The 18,983-nt window shown below is 33.2% G+C and overlaps 1 protein-coding gene across 1 annotated transcript in view; it reads right to left on the bottom strand.

Annotated features, from left to right (window-relative positions):
* The window catches only part of MIPEP (mitochondrial intermediate peptidase), a 163,019-nt gene that overhangs the window by 55,747 nt on the left and 88,289 nt on the right, over positions 1-18,983 (bottom strand). Inside the window, exon 16 of the mRNA XM_051986567.1 lies at positions 15,672-15,791. Coding sequence (XP_051842527.1) covers positions 15,672-15,791 — 120 coding nt within the window. The remainder of the gene's footprint in view (positions 1-15,671; positions 15,792-18,983) is intronic.

The following is an 18,983-nucleotide window of genomic DNA, read 5'->3' as shown; positions in this document are numbered from 1 at the left end:
TTTTAAAATCCTACCTATTAACTTTCCCTTAAAGTTGCCTAAAAGGTATAAAGGCTAGACATACACAATTAGGAAATATATCTTTCTAAAGGCTATACTGTTGGTAAGATATAACTAAGTCAATGAAGATAGCTAAAACACCTTTAACTCTAGGAACATATAATAACCTCTTAAGTTTCACATTCCAGAAGTTTACTAAATAGCTGCAAGATTCTATAGCCCAAGGCTTACAATAATATCATGTGCAGATCATGTTACTGCCTGTATTCTGTACAGTATAGCTGACATAAATAAGGTACATGACTGATCCAATGAAATTATTAAAGTTGCCTGTTCTCTCTCAACATATCATCAATCTTGCCTGATTATCTTGTCTGAAAAATTTCCAAAATTCCCTCTTATTCACTGCTATTAGGAAAAAAAAATCTTAAAATACTTTGGTTAATATCTATACAAAACCCAAGCTGTCTCAAAGAGCTCCTAATGTAACCAAATAAGCGAGGTGATATTAATCAACACCATAATTTTAAATATTCAGTTGTAACATATTAAATAGCACTTAAGTATTACTGAAAAACATGGACCAGAGTGGAGAGAAATTTGAAGCACAGTAGTTAATTGGCAGATGATTGCAATAGTATAGGTATGAAGGTATTAAGGGCTTTCACAAGGGGAGTATCAATATTAGAGGACAGAAAGGGCCAGATGTTATTCAAAGGTAAAATCAACAGGACATATCAACAGATTGGACATAGGGTTGACAGAGTAAAGAGTATTAAAAATATCTAAATTGTGACCCTGGATGGCCAGAGATGGTAATACCTTTGATAGTAATAGGAAATTTGGAAAATGGGGAGGTTTTGAGAGAAAGATAATGAGTTCAGTTTGGGGTATCTTGAGTTGAAGATCCTATTCCAGATGTACAATAGGTAATTGCTATAGACCATGGGAGTAGATGAGATCAGCAAGTGAGACAGTATAAAAAGAGAAGAGAAAAAGATTAAGGACAGATTGTTGGGGATACCTAAAGTGAATGGTTATGATTTAGATAAATTTAAAACCTGCAATAGAACCTAAGAAAGAATGGTCAGACAGGTAGGTAAAAAGAGAACAAAGAATAAGCTGTATTGCAAAAAAAAAAAAAAAAAAAAAAAAAAAAAAACCTGGAGAAGAGAGAATGCTTAAGGAATGAGGGTGATTGGCGGTATTCAAAGGTTACAGAGAAGTCAAAAGGAATGAGGCTTGAGAAAAGGGCATTAGAACTAGCTATTCAAATCCAGAGTTTAATATCACTGGGGTGAAGAAACAGATTAACCAGTATTTCTATAAATTATGCATTTATTTATAGAATCCTATTCCATGGTTTGGAAAGATAGTGCCACTAGTGTTAATTCAATCCAACAAGCATTTATTAAGAGATTAGGTATGGCTATAAAACTTAGATAAAACGAAACAACTTTTCTTATGAAACTATGAGTCTAATGAGAGGAAGTGATCTACCTAATAACTATTTATGAGTTTTTAGCTGTTAGTATGTAATTCAAAGTCTTCCTGCAGGAAGTGGGATTTAAATAAGAGGATTGTCTTAGGCATGAGAAATAAGCATGTATAAGTAAAAATCTAATGGCATGATCTATACCTACCTCTATGACATTATGCTCTATGACAAGAAAGTGTGACAATTATTTAGGGGAAACTAAGAAGACTGAATAATATGAAATATCTGAAGCTTATACTTGAGAATTTTGAAGCATATTGATTTCATAAATGGGTCACCTATAGTAGTGGTTCAAAAAAGAATAAAGGCCACTAATCCATACCTAAGGATCCCTTCAGGTCACATAATAATATGTAAATGTACTGTTATCTATATTTTGTTAAATTTTTATTTATTTTGTTAAATATTTCCCAATTATATTTTTAATTTGTCTTGGGTCACTGTTAGGAATGTTGTTAGACATGTTTGACAACTCTGACCTATAATATAGTAGAAAAAATGAGCATTAGTAAGTACCCTGAATATGGAAAGATACACTTTGAACTTAAAACATTTATGAAGTATGTGTTATCAAAATAATGTGCTTTCCTAGTCTTGCTGCTATCATGTAGCTGATTTTATCATGTTAAAAAGGTCAATTAGTATGTTCTAATATTCACATAATAATTATAAAAGAAACAATTATAAGTCTGAGTGATGCATCAACCATTATACCACTTTGTGACAAGACAACAATCTATTTTGAAAATGAAGTCATTTTAATAATAAGTGGTTAAAGATTTTTAAAACAATTCTGACAAGTACTTTGGGGCTTCTTAAGATCAGCAATGAAAAATGATTAGGATGAGGGTTAGGGTTCATTTTGTAAACCCTCAAACCCATATCTAACCCCAGCTTGAATTTGAAGTGATTCACCACACTAATCTTAAGATACATTCTCTCTTAATATCCCAAATTAATTAACAACAAATAAATCTGACTTGTTTTATTTATGGAGGTTAGTGTTAATCTAGAGTTATCCTACTTGTTTTGGACACTGTACTTTTCTTGATATTTTTTTATCTGAATATTTTATTCAACTGAATTTTACCTTTAACAAAGATTCAGTTTAAAATTTTTAGATTTCTACATTAAGTTTTCCAGGGAAAACTAGTCGAGTTAAGTGGTTATGAAACAAATATAAACTGTTATTTAATTTATAGACATTCATTGCTTTCATTTGATGGTATTAGTTCTATAAATGCTTGTTCAAACTGTAGTTTAGATTAAGTGGAAAAAAGTTATGACAATAATTGTATAAATCATTTTGAATACTGTTTGATTTTGGATTTTAAATGCCTGGATCTTTCTAAGTGCCCTAAGACTCACTCTTTATTCTCTATCAAGCAGATAAAGTCACCTTCCAAATCTGGTTGAAAACTATTCTACCCAAAAAACTTTTCATTTAATAACCTAACTTGATTTTAAATATTGTTGTACTCAACTTCACTTCAGAAGTCATATACTCAACTTGCAAAAATACTGATTTGCACTTGATGTCATTCATATATTCTGTCTTCCAAGCAGATTGTATATCCTTAAAAGACAGCCTTCTATTTCTTCTGCCTAACAGTGTCAGCACAAAGTAGTTGCTCATAGTGAGATAACTGACTATTTTTTCATAGGAAATGCGACAATTACTTTAGTTCTGTTAGACACCTCAGTTGGGTATAGAAGCTTACTTTTCAATTACTTAAGAGTTCACCTGGAAGTTTCTATACCATACAGTAAGAGTTCTTATACATGAAATTTCTGCTTAATCTTTGGATTTGGGGTAAAAGCATTCCTCATTCCAAGTCTTAACTCAATCTTATTTTTATTTCCCATGCCAATGAAGTCAATTATCATTATATAATGGCCTTGTAGGATATCATCAATTCATTCACTTAAAGGAATTATTCCTTCAATACAGCTAGACTCACCCTTTCATTGGGTCTTTCATTAGTATTTGTTTTTAATTACAGCAAAATGAGATGGTAGGATAAAAAAGACATCAACAGAATTAGTTTTGGATCATAGTCTGTCTATTATCTAACTCTGGGGATTCACCTGCCTCATCAGTAAAGTGAGGCATCAGAGTTTAACCTCTTTTCTGTCAAAGGTTCTTTTGACAGTCAAGTGAGGTCCATGTACTCAAAATAATGTTTTAAAATAAAATGTATAAAACAAAAATCATAAGATTACAAAGGAAACCAATAATATTGAAATATTTTTGGTTGTTTTGGGAGGGTTTTGTTTAAAAAAAAAAATCCAAAAAACAAAAGTTCATGGTTCCCAGGTTAAGAAATCCTCAGGGATTTTTATGACTATTCTCAAGCAAAATATCTTACCATCTCAAGTACTCTGTAAAATGAAAATGCCTATTTTCAGCAAGATGTAAATAAATGCAGTACGAAACATCATGTCACACAGAATATGATGTTCATTGCCATTATCCAAAATGAGAGAAGCAAAACAGAAAATTTAAAAAAAAAAAGAAAAGAAAAGAAAACACTTTTAATGTTGCAAACAGGTAGAAAAGATCAGAGAATCTGAGAACAGAAAGGAATTTCAATGGTTATCCAGTTTAACATGAAAGAAACCTGTACCACAAATCTGACAAATAATTATCTGGCCTTCCCTAAAGACTACTGGGAAGAAAAAAAGCCTTGAGGAAGCTCATTAAACTTTTGGACAGTTCTAATCTTTAGTGAATATTAGACCATATCAGGATATCCTGGATTTCCTCTCCTCTATTATTCATTCTGATAACTGATAACTTCCCTCCAAGGTTCTTGTCATTTCTAGCCCAGCAACCAATTCCTTTCTGGTTGATAAGCACCAGTTCTTACTGGTTCTTTTACCTTTTTAATGATGAAATTATCACTAAGGCAAGTCAAGAAGTTATCCTACCTGCCTCTGGAAGAAAGAGAGCTTCTGCAGGTATCTGGCTAACAGAAGTCTCACATCACTACGATAACACATTTGGGATTTAAATCTTCTGAACTCTTTTCCAGACTCCTCATCTGTCTCCTCAATCCTTCCACATGGTCTGAAGTATGCTTCAATGACAAAATCATTTGTTTCTCCTTCTACTGACTTTCACCCAAATACTGCCTGCTGTGCTTTGCCTGTGTTTTCTAGATTTCTTCATATGAATATATTGTCTTAAACCAGTTCCACCTTTACATTGTTATCTCTATAAATGTCTCTTTTATCATTCAGGATCATTTGTTAATTTTTATTTGATCTTTTTCCAATTAATGCCATGTATATTAAAATATATGTAAATAGGTAGTAATTAAAATAATTACAATTTTAGATTTATAAATTAACTGTATTCATACTTGGAACTGCACAGTAAAGATGACCCAAGGATCTTACAAGTAATACCAGAAAATCACATGCTTTGGAAGCTTTTTAGCAAACTAGAAAAGCTTTAGGTACTGGCTCACTAATAACTGGTATGCCCATCATCTAAGAACCTGTTGAGCAACCTCACAATCCCAAAAAGCTGTTTGTCATATGGTGAATTATTATTTATCACAACTAAAGAACATCATCAACTAAGACGCATCATGAAGGAAATTTGCATTAGTTTAGGAAGTACTTTCACCAATGAAATTATGGATCTTACCTCCCTACTCTTCCATCCCCCAAGCCAGCCTAACCCTTTCCAAGTCCTCTAGTCTCCTAATCTTGATTGTCACAATCCTCTTCAAAACACTGTTGCTTTTATAGGGTTGGTGATTATCTTGGAAAGTTTTCTGTTAAATTTTCTCTCCCAAAGAACTATCTGTACCTAATGCTATATTGTGAGGGCTGCTAATGCTGCAAGAGATACAAGTCATGTCAAATATGAGGTAACTATAGATAAAATATTATCAGAGCCCCAGAATATTAAGTCTTCTTTAAAAATTTTTTTATTAATATATTTTCTTTTCACATTAGTTTTATTCCCAAATACAAATTGTCCTTTTCTCTCCTACCCAGAGAGCCATGCTGATAACTAGAGAATAAAAGAGAGAAAAAATGTTTAGCAAACTGACTAACACACCAATCCGGCCTGATGATATATGCAATGTTCCACATCTGTAGTCCCTTACTTTTTCACAGAGAATAAGAAACATTTCCCATAATACTTTAGGACCAATGTTGTCAGTCACAAGTACATTTTTCAGTTTGTATTACTGTTCTATCTGTTATATAATTATTAAACAAACTATTTTCCTGGTTTTCCTTATTTCACATTATGTTAATTTATATAATTTTCCCAATGCATCTCTGAATATCTCTTATTCACTGTTTGAAACAAATGGTGTAGTAACATTCCAATATACTGATGTACTCATAATTTATGTAGGTATTTTCCAGTCAATGGACTTAACAATCTTCTTTAACTAAATTTTTGAGAGTGAAGAAGAGGATAGGAAAACTGAGCTGCTCTTAAGAGTTTGGAATTGTAACTTTTGAATAACTCACTATCTATAGGTTTCTGTAAATGTCTCTTTTATCATAACAGCATGTAAAGGTGACCTAATTATTATAAAATATTAATGTCCTTGCAACAAATAAGAGGGTTTTAAAACATCCCTCTAAACATAAATATATTAATATTGAGTAATTTGTCAAGCATTATTCCATAGAATTATAACAGCTAGGAAGCAGCTAGGTAGCTCAATGGAAAGAATATTGGACCTAGAATCCATAAGAGTGTGTCTGTGATGCTAAGCAAATCACTTAAGTCTCCATTTGCCCATATCTACTGGAGAAGGAAGTGGCAAACTATTCCAATATCTTTGCTGAGAAAATTCCACGGACAGTATGGTTCACAGGGTCAAGAAGAGTCAGAAATGACTGAATGAACTAAAATAGTTGACTTTGAATCTTTTCATTATGGGAGTCCTTAGTTATTAGTCCCTTATTAGTCCCTCACTAATAAGGATGATGGAGCCTTCCTAGATGAAATCCAGAACTACCTTTACTCATCTCATTTCAGAGTGTTCTGATAAATACCCTGACTTTAAAGAAATCTCTGTAGTGCTAAAAATGCTTTAATACTTCAATATAAAGAAGTATCTTCAAAGTTGGAAATAAGGTTCCCAAACCCAGAATCATCATTTGACTATTTACAGGATCTACAGAGCACTTGTTATGCAATTCAAATAAAGGATCAGGGCAATATTTGTGAAATAAAGCCAACATAAATAGAGCATTCATCCCATCTTCAGTTTATACAAAGTAAGGCTCTTAAGTGGTCTCCAATGTGATTATTTAGAACTAGGTTGTAACCAGATGGTAACTGTTAAAACTGTTATGATTAAATGAGTTATCCTATTTGGGAATAGAGTGGGGCAGTGGGGAAAGAGGTTACTAAGAATCCCAGGACTTGACTAAATCTTTAAATAGAAACAATGATTGCTTGATCCTTTCAGTCGCGTCTAATTCTTCATGAACTCATTTGGGGTTTTCTTGACAGATATAGAGTATCTCTCTAACTCATTTTACAGATGAATAAACTGAGGTAAACGGGGTTAAGCGCCTTATCTAGGGTTACCCAGTTAGTAAGTGTCTAAGGCCAGATTTGAACTCAAGAAGGTAAGTTTTCTTGACTCCAGGACCAGCACTTTATTCACTGTATCACCTAGATGTTAAGATAATAATATAAATACTCTAAACTCCTTTACAATAACAAACTCCTTTATATAGTGGCTTAAGATTTATAAAACACTTTTCTTGCAACTCCCTTGAGAAGCAAATAATTTTACAGATAAGAAAACTGAGACATGGGAAGGTAAAGTGTCATACATGCAGAGAATTAAACATAACTAGTAAATAGCTGAATTTGGAGGAAACCCAAGTCCTCTAAGTAACTACAGATTTAATATCTTTTCCACTCTACCAGGCTGATGCTAAGAAGTGAAATGATATTCCATTTATAGTGTTTTAAGTTTCACAAAACATTAAAAAAAAGCCATCCAACTGAGTGAAGATGTTAATACAGATGTTGCTTTGCTCATTTTATAGATAAGAAAAAACTATTGGGTTTTGTTTGTTTGTTTTGGGGATAGGATAAGAATCAGAGTTAAGTGACTTAGCCATAGAGCTAGTAAATATCTGAGGTTAGATTTTGAACTCAGGTTCACCTGATGCCAGGACTGGTACTCTAACTACTGTACTACCTACCTGACTCTACAAGGTTGATACTAAGAAATGAAATAACATCATACTTAGGTAGTGATTTAAAGCTCACAAAATACTTTTAAAAAATACAACTGAAAGGGGGAAGTTGTGTTACTATATTCTCCTCATTTTGTAGATGAGAAAAATCATATTCAGATGAGATCGCAAGATTTTGTAAAGAGCACGTGAAAATAGGTATAAGTGACAAAGCTAAGATTCAAATGAAGGCCAATGTTCCACTGTTTTATAATGTTGCCTTCGGGATCTTCGGAATTGGACAAACGTAAGGAAGTCTATTTTTGTCAGCAAATAGATTAGTGATTTTTTTTGGTCAGACTTGGTCTTAACTAAGATCTATGGCAAATTGCATTACTCACATATGCATACCTCACATATAAAAAGCATTGTTTGACTTAGGGAATAATAATTTTTTAAAAAATGAAATAGGAAAAAAGTCAAAGATTTGTATGTCACATGGTGAAATTTTACTGGCATAAATTTTTTTCTTATTATTATGTCAAACTATCTGTCATTCTGCAATATGTGTGAAGGTCCTTCATAATCCTCAGAGGTATAAGTAGTTATAAAATAGGAGGAGGAAGATGACAAACCATTTTTTTTTCCTTTTTAAATGTAGTATACTGGCTTTCAAAATGAAAACAAAAACCTAAGGTGTTGACTGGAATTAAAGGACTTAGTATAAAAACAAAACTAAAGCAGTGATACAATTTCCGCATGCTTTAAATCAATGAATCTAAAGCTGCAGCTGTCAGACAAACTGAAACTATTTAAATTCTTAGAAAATGACTCAATCAAAAGATTAAAGTTTCAATTTATAACACTTCTATGTTTTAGTTACAAAGTCATAAATAAATCCAGCATGACAGAGAATGTAAATATTTTATCAGTTGTTTATGCTGGCAAAGAGGAAAGGAATTTTACATGCAATTAACCACTTAGGTGTTTCTAGATATGCACCATATGCTCTTTGTATTTAAGATGAAGATAAACACAAATAAGTATTGGTTTGTTTAATTTCACATTTGCCTAGCAACACTGACAACACAAAAATAATCAAGATCTTTAGCCAGACCAAAGACAGTTTTCCATTTAAGGGGAAACATTTAAAGAGAAAATAAACAAAAAAACCTTTCTTGTGCCAGTGTGACTATGAAAAGTTCATTACCAGGAAAATATTAAAATAGGAAGGATTTCCAATTCTTTATAAATAGCTTAGTCTGAATGTTTTATAGAAGAAAAGAAAGCTTTACCTGATTTTTAGGGATTCTCTTTCAACATTATTTCAGAGATGCATTATTCATACTTTAAAAATGTAAATATTTATAATGGTCATGACTATCTAATAAATGGCATAGCAAAAGTAAAATACAATTTGAAAATTTATAAATTCTCATTTTAAAACACCATGCAACATAAATTCTCTATAAGCTTTAGATAGAAGATAGAAATAAGAGATTCTAGTCTTCATAGCAGAGAATTTTACAAAGAACTGGGCTTCTAAAATAAAGTTGGTTCTTGTGATTATTTGGTCATTTCTCAGTCATGTCTGACTCTGTGACACCATTTGGGATTTTCTTGACAAAGATTCTAGAGTAGGTTGCTATTTCTTTTTCTAGGAAAAGAATACTGAGGTAAAGAGAGTTAAGTGACTTGCCCAGGGTCATCTAACTAGTAAGTGTCTGAGGTCAGATCTAAACTCATGAAGATGAGTCTTCCTGACTCCAATTCTGGCACTCTGGCCACTGCTCCACATACCTGTCTACTACATGATAAAAAATTTAGATAAATTACAACTTAATTCAAGTAAAACCTTCTCTAGGGGACTATGAAAACAAAAGTTTTCACCTTTCTGGGATTTCTGATTATACAGCAAGAAGAAAGGAAAATAGACCAAAGCTCAAGTTGCACTAGTATATGCGAAACATTTTAAATGAAGCCAGAGAAGAAAGGTCTCTAATGCTGAGAAATCTGTTGACATTCTAAGTTAAATACACAGACATATGACAGCAGAATTTAGCTTGAATTTTAGGACTGAAGGCAATCCCTTAGGAAAGAAATGTCTTCAAAGCTTATGTAAAACACACACACACACACAGTCAATGAGAAGGAAGTTATTTTAGTCAAGAAGTAAGCTTGGAGTTACAGTTGTTGGCTAAATGTTTCTAGAAGTCACAGTTCATCCAGTTTCCTATCACTTTCCTTAACAAACTATAGGAGAACTGGAAACATTGTACTGAGTATCCCAGGAAATGTAGGAATTTAAGAAAGTGGTTGAGAGGTAGAGCATATAACCTAAAAAGCTGGTAAAGAAGCTATAATTCAATTATCATCCTGCCTCTGTAGCTTCATCCTAAACCTGGTCTCTGAAAAGACAACTTGGTGTCTCCTGAGACTTTAAATTCAATAAACTTAAGGAAATGCATAATTATCCTTACAAACCACTATCTCTTCTTAACTTCCCTTTTACTTCTAATTGCACTAATATTTTCTCAGTCACCCAGATTCAAAATGTTGGAGTTTTATGGCTTCTCCTAGTGGAGTCTGCTTTTACAACATGTATCTGTCCTCTCCTCTCCACTCTCGCTACTAACAGTGTAATTCAATGTATGAATCCCCAAATGGACAAATTAAATTCATTTTTAGGCAGTTAACAACAGAGCCAAGGACTGTTCTAAGTACATGCTAGGGACTGGAATATAAAAGCAAAGACAATTTGTCCCCTCTAGAAGGTTAATGACAAAGACAACACAAGAAAAGTGATATCCAGGGAAGGGTATTTTGATTAATGAAGTCACAAGGATGCTAAACGGAATAATAGAACAGTCTATTGATAAACACTTAATAGAATTCCTAGAAGAATGGTGAAGAGTGGAGAAAGAAGGAAAGAAAAATAGCAAAAAAAATAGCTGGGGGAAAGATGGCTTCTAGGGAATGGAGAGCCCAGAGGCTTAGCTCATGCTAGGCATGGTCATGGTAGTCCAATTTCTCTGGATTAATTTCTCCTGACCAGCTTTCTAGCCTCTCTTGTACAACCCATACTTCATAATGCTATCAAAATAATGTTCCTAAGTCTATCCATGCCATGTCTTTAAACATTCAGTGATACTCTATTAACTACAGCAAATCAAATAAACCATCTTGGTCTGATATTCAAGAATCTCCAAAATCTGGCTCCAACCTAGATTTCAGTCTTATTTCACATTACAAAATCTTTTCCATGCACTCTATACTTCAGTCAGATTGGACTGAGATCATATAATCACTTGTAAGGTTTGCAAAGAGCTTTACAAATATTATTTTATTTGATCCTCATAACAACCCTAGGAGACAGGTACTATTATTATGAAAACTGAGACAGACAGATTTAAGTGACTTGACTATGATCACAAAGTTAGTAAGTATTTGAGGTTGGATTGAACTAGGTTTTCTACACTTCAGGTTTAAAGCTAGATACATTGCTCTACCTACCTGCCTTTCTTCTGTTCATGTGCATTTGAATTTGTTATTTAGAATGCTTGGAAAGGCTTTTTTTTTTCCTTTCTGTCTCTTTCTTCCCTCTTTGTATCTCTCTCTCTCCCCCCTCTACTAAGATTTTGATCAGCTTCTACCTTCTTCATTAAGCTTTTCTTGATTCCAAATCCTACCTTCATGAGTGATTTTTAACTACTTAAATCCTTTGTGCCACTGTTTGACCTCTTCTTTTTTAAACTTCTTACTTTTTACTTGTTACATATTTCTCCCCCCTTTTTCTTTCAGATTTTATAATAATATTTTACTCTTTCAAAAAAAAAAAAGATTTTTTTTATTTGCTTCATTTTATTTTTCTCTTTACGCTAGATCTTTATTTTCTGATTCATGACCCCCATATTCATCTGTTCTCTTTCTCTGTATTCTTCTTAGAATCAAAGCTTCTAAGATAGTCATTCTAAGCTTTGCACTCTGGGCATTTTCTGCCGCTCATAGGAAACATCTTACAGATTCCCCTTTTTCACTGTGCCTAACTTTCAGAACAATGCCAATTGCTGCAGATATCAGAGAGGACACTGCACATTTCTACTGCACTCCATCTGTACCCTTTCTTGTTGACCTTTTATTATGCATTTGTCTAGAAATCTCCTCCCTGAGTCAATACTCCAATTTTTCCAGGTATCACCTGCCTCTAACAGTACCATTTCTACCCCATCCCAGGATAAGCTGACTTTTCAGGAACCAAATCCCTTAAGCCTTATCTAGTATGGGTCCCTTCACCCACAGGAAGATTCAGAAGTGGAAGCCCTTCTATTTCAAGTAAAACCTTCTTTCTTTCCTCCTCTTTCCCCTTTCTCATCTATTTCTTTTTTGGAGTATTCTCTTTTTGAGATAACTAAGGTCACTTTCACTTAATTGCTAGCCCTTGATTTGCCTCTGGTACATCACTCCCTGCACTCTACCTCTCTGCTGCCCTCTCCCCTTTTGTGTATACTCTCATGTTGTAATGTAATTCCACAAAAGAAGTATTCACCTGCAGGTAGGATGTCATCAGGTTCTGTCCATAATGCCCTTTGTTCATCTCTTTATTGTTACCTCTTCCAGATTTCCTCCTTTACCTGTCTCCTTGTACACATTTGGAAAGAAGAGCCCTCTGTTTCACTATTACTGTCCTTGTCTGTTGCACTTATTCACTCTTCCTACATTTCTGTTACTTGAGGTGTTCAAAAGACAAAGAATATTTTCAGTTCTGATTTTCTTTATAAAAATATTCCAAACTCTTTGTTAGTGAAGTATCATCTTTTGTCATATATAGTTGCACTTAGATTTGAAGAATAGGTCACTAGGGCTGCATCTAGAGGATAATGCTTGTCAGAATAAATTATTTGAATTACTTTATTTAATAACTATCTATCTTGAAGTGTATAACTTTTTTTTTCCCTTGAAGGCAAACTGTGAGTTCTTGCTATTGGAAATTCATGTTTTTATATTTAGAAGTTCTAGAAAATTATCTTCTATTTTTTTTTTCATTATGCTGTTAAAGGGTTTGTTTTTGCCCTGTTATATTCTTCTGGGACACCTATGATTCTTAAGTTCATGTCTCTATGCATCTTATATTTAAGATCCATATGTTTTGCTTGCATAGTGAATATTTTTTCCTAATGTTCTTGTTTTTCTGCTTCACTTCCATTAGGATGTCTTTCTTTTTTGTGTATTTGTATCCCCAATCTATTGTTCCCTCTTTTGTTTCTTGAGGCTTGTCATTAGAAATTCAAGTTTTTTCTATTTTGTTCATTATTTCTACTGTGCAAAACATAAATTCTGCTTTCATAATTCTCATTTCTCTTTCAGAAGCAACATGTTTTGGTTCCAAGATCTCAAATTACAAAGGTTTCTCTGTCTTGGTGAGTGTTGGATCATTTCCCATAGATCTGGAACCATATTCCCCATCCCTTACTAATATTCTTATCATTCATTTCACAGTGGTTTTCCTTGGAGGCTAAATACCAAAGCAGTTCAGCCTCCTTCCTCACTAGGCAATTCACTGATCACCAGCCTAAGTTTCTATCTCAAAAGACTTCTGGGTGATCAGAACAGGTCCCAGCTGTGCTGTGCCATGCTCAGAATTGGTGGAATACTACACAGCAAGCCTACATATACTGGGTCTTGTCCTGGTGATCTGTTTGACTCCCTCTTTTCCTCAGTTTTCTGATCCAGTACCTGCAGTGCAGAGCCTGCTTTCCAAGACACTGGAAGTTCAGAGCTTTGTAGCCCTGGTCCTTCTAGGATACAATCTTTTACTGGATTTTGCTCTTCAAGGATTGTGTTCAAGCTAGCTATCAAAGCCTAAGAAAACTTCCACAACCAGGGTCTCTTCTGCACTGGAAAAAGAGAAGGGGACTAGGCATAAAAGTGAGCTTTAATATAATCTTGTGTTATATCCTTGGGGGTCTGTTAGTAATGTCTAGTTGCCTGGATGTGTGGGAAGGTTGCTTAGTGAACTTAGGGTCAATGAGAGTTAATTCCTGGATTTGGTCTTTCCCTACCTCTCTCTCCTCCCTTTTTCCTCCCTCCCCCCCCCTTCCTCTTTTTTCCCCTTCCTTTCCTTCTTCTCTTTCTCCCTTTATTTTTTTTTTTTTTTTGGTCTCTGTCTCTCATTCATACCTTCATTCATATACATACTTGTGTATCACCACTATGTGCTTCCATACAGGATATTATCATCACTATCTATACATGCTACTCAATAAATTCCACTGGCTCCAAATCACCTTCATGATGAAATATAAAATCCTTAATTCATCTTTTAGAGTCCTTTATAACTAGACTTTTTCCTATCTGTTTAATCCTCTTAGACATTACTTCCCACAAGTTACTTCTCTGCAATCTCTGTCCTCCTTGCTATTACTCACACAAGAAATTTTATCTCCAGCTCTGGGCATTTTCATTGTCTATTACCAGGCCTGGGATTCCTTCCCTTATCACTTTCCCCTAGCTTCCTTCAAGTTTTTGTTATAATTTCACCTTCTGCAATAAACCATTCCCCATTTTTTAATGTTAGTATCTTTCACTGAGATTATCTCCAATTTATTATATATATTTTATTTGCATATAGTTGTTTGCATATTGTCTCTCCATGAGATTGTGAATTCCTTTAGAACACGGAACTGTTTTTGTCTCTTAAAAAAAAAAATGCCCTGAATGCTTGGTTCAGTTTCTGGCATAGATCAGGCTCTTAATAAATGCTTGTTGATTTGACCATTTAAAAAAAATGATATGGTGGGGATTTAGGAGCTATATAGCTTTAAGAATTCATACACATAAAGTACTTTGAGTTAGGCACAGGCATACTCTGTGAGATTCAACCTGCAAAAAGGATTTAGAATAGGACATCCTTGAGAGAAGTGTTTGTTGAAAATCTATGCATTCTATTTTTAGATATCTCTTGATTGGGATCTTTACAGCTTCATTATTTTGTTTCAAGTCTTCTGAATGCTAAGAACATTAGACATAGACATGCTCATTTTGAAAACTACAAATTTAAAGTCTAACATCTAGATTATACACCATATTGATTTGTACATAGTATTATTCTCCCCTCCCAATACAGAAAACCAAGAATTGAATATGCTATATTCAGAGCATTTAGTCTAGAAATCAGAAAGCAATATGGGGCAAAAGGTCAAAAATAAGTAAAAAATATAACTAAAAAGCTTGCTTTTGAGGGAGAAAAGCCATTCAAAAATTTTAACAAGAAATGCAATAAAAATGCAATATTTTTGTTATCAAAATAGATATAAAGTATTTCCTGGTATGTTTCAAATACAAAATTTACTCATCTAAGAAACTGTATACAACTACAATGACTTCCCAGCTAAACTTACTAAACCACTCTTACTAAACTTGTTCCAATATCACCAAACATTCTCTAAGATCTAAGAGATGGAAAAGATTATCTAGTTTTACCCCCACAATTTACAGATAAAGAAACTGAGCCCTTCCAGGTTATGTAACTCACTCAAAAATCATACAAATAATTAGTAGCAGAGCTAGGTGGTACAGGTAAAAAAAAAAAAAAAAACTAGCAAAAATTAGGATTTAGATCATTCATCTTTTCATCAGTAATGAACTACTTTCTTTGCTACCTAACATGAATAAATGAATGGAACTGAAAGAAAAAACATAAATTAACTCTAGTGATCAATTTCTGTCACAGTCATAAAAGTCAAGCAGACATATTCGTAGAAGAAATAGAAAGACTTTTTAGAACTGCCATGAAGTTTTTGAAATGTTAAAGATGTCAATTTTATAAATGAGCTACACATTTTTCATTAAGTGTCCTCAGTTGTGAAAATTCCCACCAGAATCCAAGGATTTCAAATTTTGTGAGGCAGAAGGTGATGACAGCCTACCCACTCTGATCAAGTCCTAAAAAAAGAGAATTTCAGACTTTTATAGGGTAATATTAAAGTCCAGCACTCACAGTGTTTGGTACATATGGGAGCCCATAAAATTTCTCCTGTGTTTCCTTTAAAATGTCTGTGGTTGACCTCTTTAAGGGATGCTTTCCATGGTAGATTTGATCCAAAGTTGCATAGAAGACCTTTAGAGAAAAACATATATTTGTCTTTTGGCATATAGTTCTGACATTTAAAATGTGGTTTACCAAATTATAAAACACAGCAGAATTTTTTTAAAAAGATAAATAACAGTTGAAAATACCTACACAAATATAAATCCATAGCTGTTTTCATGCTAAATATAAATACCATGTTAATGATTAACACAGCACCTTCAGCCTTCTCAAGATTAGCAGTTGTGTACATTATAAACCATGAATCTTATGAATATCGTTTTTTATATAATATATATCAAAATAAGTTTTTAACCACAAGATTGGATGTTTGCTGACATTCAAATAGTTTTGAAAGCATGAGAAAACAAAAAGCTACAGCTTGTGAACTTATGGAACATAACGAAACTTGTAAAATATCTTCCTGGAATTCTAGTACTTTTTATATGAGACAACTTGGATGTGGTCAGCATCTGTGTGCTGAGGTGACAAAAGACTTAATAAGTGAGGTGAAAGAGAAATTGCAATCTAATGTCTGGTCTTCAGATATTACAAAGGATTGTGACATAGTTGTTGAAGAGACTGCAAAGAAAGGCAAATAACCCTTAGTATTAGAAGGTTTGGGAAGCAGGTACTTGCCTGAGAATTCTGGCTTAATTGGATGGCCAAAAAGGAAATGACCACCTCTGAATATAGAAGCAGGGAGAGGATATATGTAATTAAAACATAATTAAAGAGTAGAGAAAGGGCAAGTACATTCCCAAGAAAATTAACATTGATGTTTTCAGAGCTTTTTGAAACTGCATTTCAAATTTAAAATTGGAACAAAGGAGATTATACTTTTTACTAAAATATCTTATAAACCTCAGAGTAGTAATAACTAGGCAAGGAAGCTGAAGAGACCATCTGATATTCTAAAAGAAAATTCTGTTATAAAAATGTTGTGCTTGAGACCTTTATCTAGCCAAGATAGATCTGGAATTTGTAGAAAATGTGCAGCTGTCAACTTAAAAGAAAAAGGGATTAGCCTGGATAAAATAAAAATTCTAACTAACTCCTAGCTTCTGGGTTGATATAGATATAGGATTATAGCTCTAAACTAACTTTGAGATTCACCAGCAAAAATGTAGACATTTCCTAAATATAAATATTGACTTTGGCTACTGTACATCTGCAGTTCAATATAAACTTTTTGATTCTCTTTTTTATAATGGGATGACATGGAAATAGCATCAGATCTAGAGTCAGAAACCTGGGTTCAAATCTTGGACAACTGTAGGACTGAAGACAATCATTTAATACTACAGTTCTTGTTTCTTTTTCTATAAGGTTAAGTTTTCAGATTAGATAACAGCTATAACCTGGAGAATGTATCTTCCCAGAGAAGCTATGATTCAATTCTGCTATAATTGGTCCTAGATTCCATATAGTAGCTACAATTCATTTAAAAGCTCAAATTCCTATCCAATATGTTATAATGGCCTGTACTTTGTGTATGCCTGTCTCAAACATTTGGAAAGGAGGAATTAACAATTTGTAACAAGCCTTTGGGGGGAAGGACAACTGCCTTACTGATCCCAGGAAAATTAAATACTTCTGTGAAACCACTATATTACCAAAATATCTTCAATAGACTGGTGTAAATCAACAAATTCAAAATATAAATATGATCTAAACAAAATAACAAATTAATTATGCAAGTTCAAAGCTCTTCCCATACAAATACATGGACAACCTATTCTTTTTTTTTTTTCCTAAGGCAATTGGGTTAAGCGACTTGCCCAGAATTGTGAACCTGCTAAGAAGTGTTAAGTATCTGAGGTCACACTTGAACTCAGGTCCTCCTGACTTTAGGGCTGGTGCTCTATTCCCTGTGCCACCTAGCTGCCCCCAACCTATACTTTTGAATAAGAAACTAAAAAATATACATGAAGTGAAAGGAAATGAATAACAGAAATTGTACCATGGTTGAAAAAATAATGACTCAAACATTTTAACTTACAAAATGACTAGGACAAAGAAATTATCTTTAGTTGCAACAATTATATACATTTTTAAACTGAAAAGTGCATCATATCTCAAGGAAGACTATATTCTATACTGCTGCATATAAACATTGGAAAAAAAGGTATAGAGTTTCAATCTGTAAAATGAACTGGGCATACTAATGTTTCAAGTTGTTAGAAAATTATTCTGTATGACATGCATAGCTTACTATATATTTGATACCATAGAAAGCCTGCATTTGGAGGGGAAATGCTAAATGCTATTTTGGGATCACAAACTTGTAACACACCATTTTAAAACAATGCACTTTTTTTTAAAGCATATTAACAATTTCAAAAAATATTTAATCTGTTTGTAACTCACTCCTTAGAAATATGAAATAGGCCTTCTCTTTTCCAACTTTGTTTTGGCTCCATGTACAAGCTGCTGTTGTGTAATACTAAAGCTGGGCATAAGAAAATATGTTGGCAAAGATTTTTTAGGATGGTTTTCCTTTTTAAAAGAAAATATTAAAACAAAGCCACAATATGAGCTTTGAAAAGACAGTATCCCCACAAATGGATAATGACAAAGACAGATTCATCAGTCATAAAATGCTTTTTATTTTTAAACTATTTAAAAGTCCTTAAAAATTTATTTTTTATCTTAAACTATTGCTATATAGACTAGGAGTTATTGAATCTGAAATTTATGAATTTGTTTTAAAAATATTTTGATAACTATATTGCAATATTAACTGACTTTCTTTGTAACTTATATATTTTATTTTATGAATTAAAAATATTATTTTGATAAGGAGTCCATGGGGTTCATCAGGCTGTCAAAGGGAACATTACCAAAAAAGTAAAATCTAAAGGAAAAAGGTGTTAAATTTTTATTTTTATGTATCTTACACATTTATATTTCTGAAATAAAATTTAAGAAGCAACAAAAATAGAGTTCATTTCTTTATACTGTTTTTATGTTGTAGGGATTAGTCTTGGGGAGAAAACATGAAACTACAGAAAGATGTATAGATCATTGGTTGGAACTTTTGAGGGCATAGAGGCTATGCCTAGATAAGAAACTTCTATATTAAAAGTGAAATTTCAGGAGCAACTAGGTGATGCAGGGGAGAGAGCACCAGCTCTGAAGTTAGGAGGACTTGAGTTCAAATATGGTTTCAGACACTTAATACTTCCTAGCTGTGTGACCCTGGGCAAGTCACTTAACCCC

This window comes from Antechinus flavipes, chromosome 3 (genome assembly GCF_016432865.1).
Source record: "Antechinus flavipes isolate AdamAnt ecotype Samford, QLD, Australia chromosome 3, AdamAnt_v2, whole genome shotgun sequence".
Classification (NCBI taxonomy): domain Eukaryota; kingdom Metazoa; phylum Chordata; class Mammalia; order Dasyuromorphia; family Dasyuridae; genus Antechinus; species Antechinus flavipes.
This window is presented reverse-complemented; position numbering and strand designations above follow the sequence as displayed.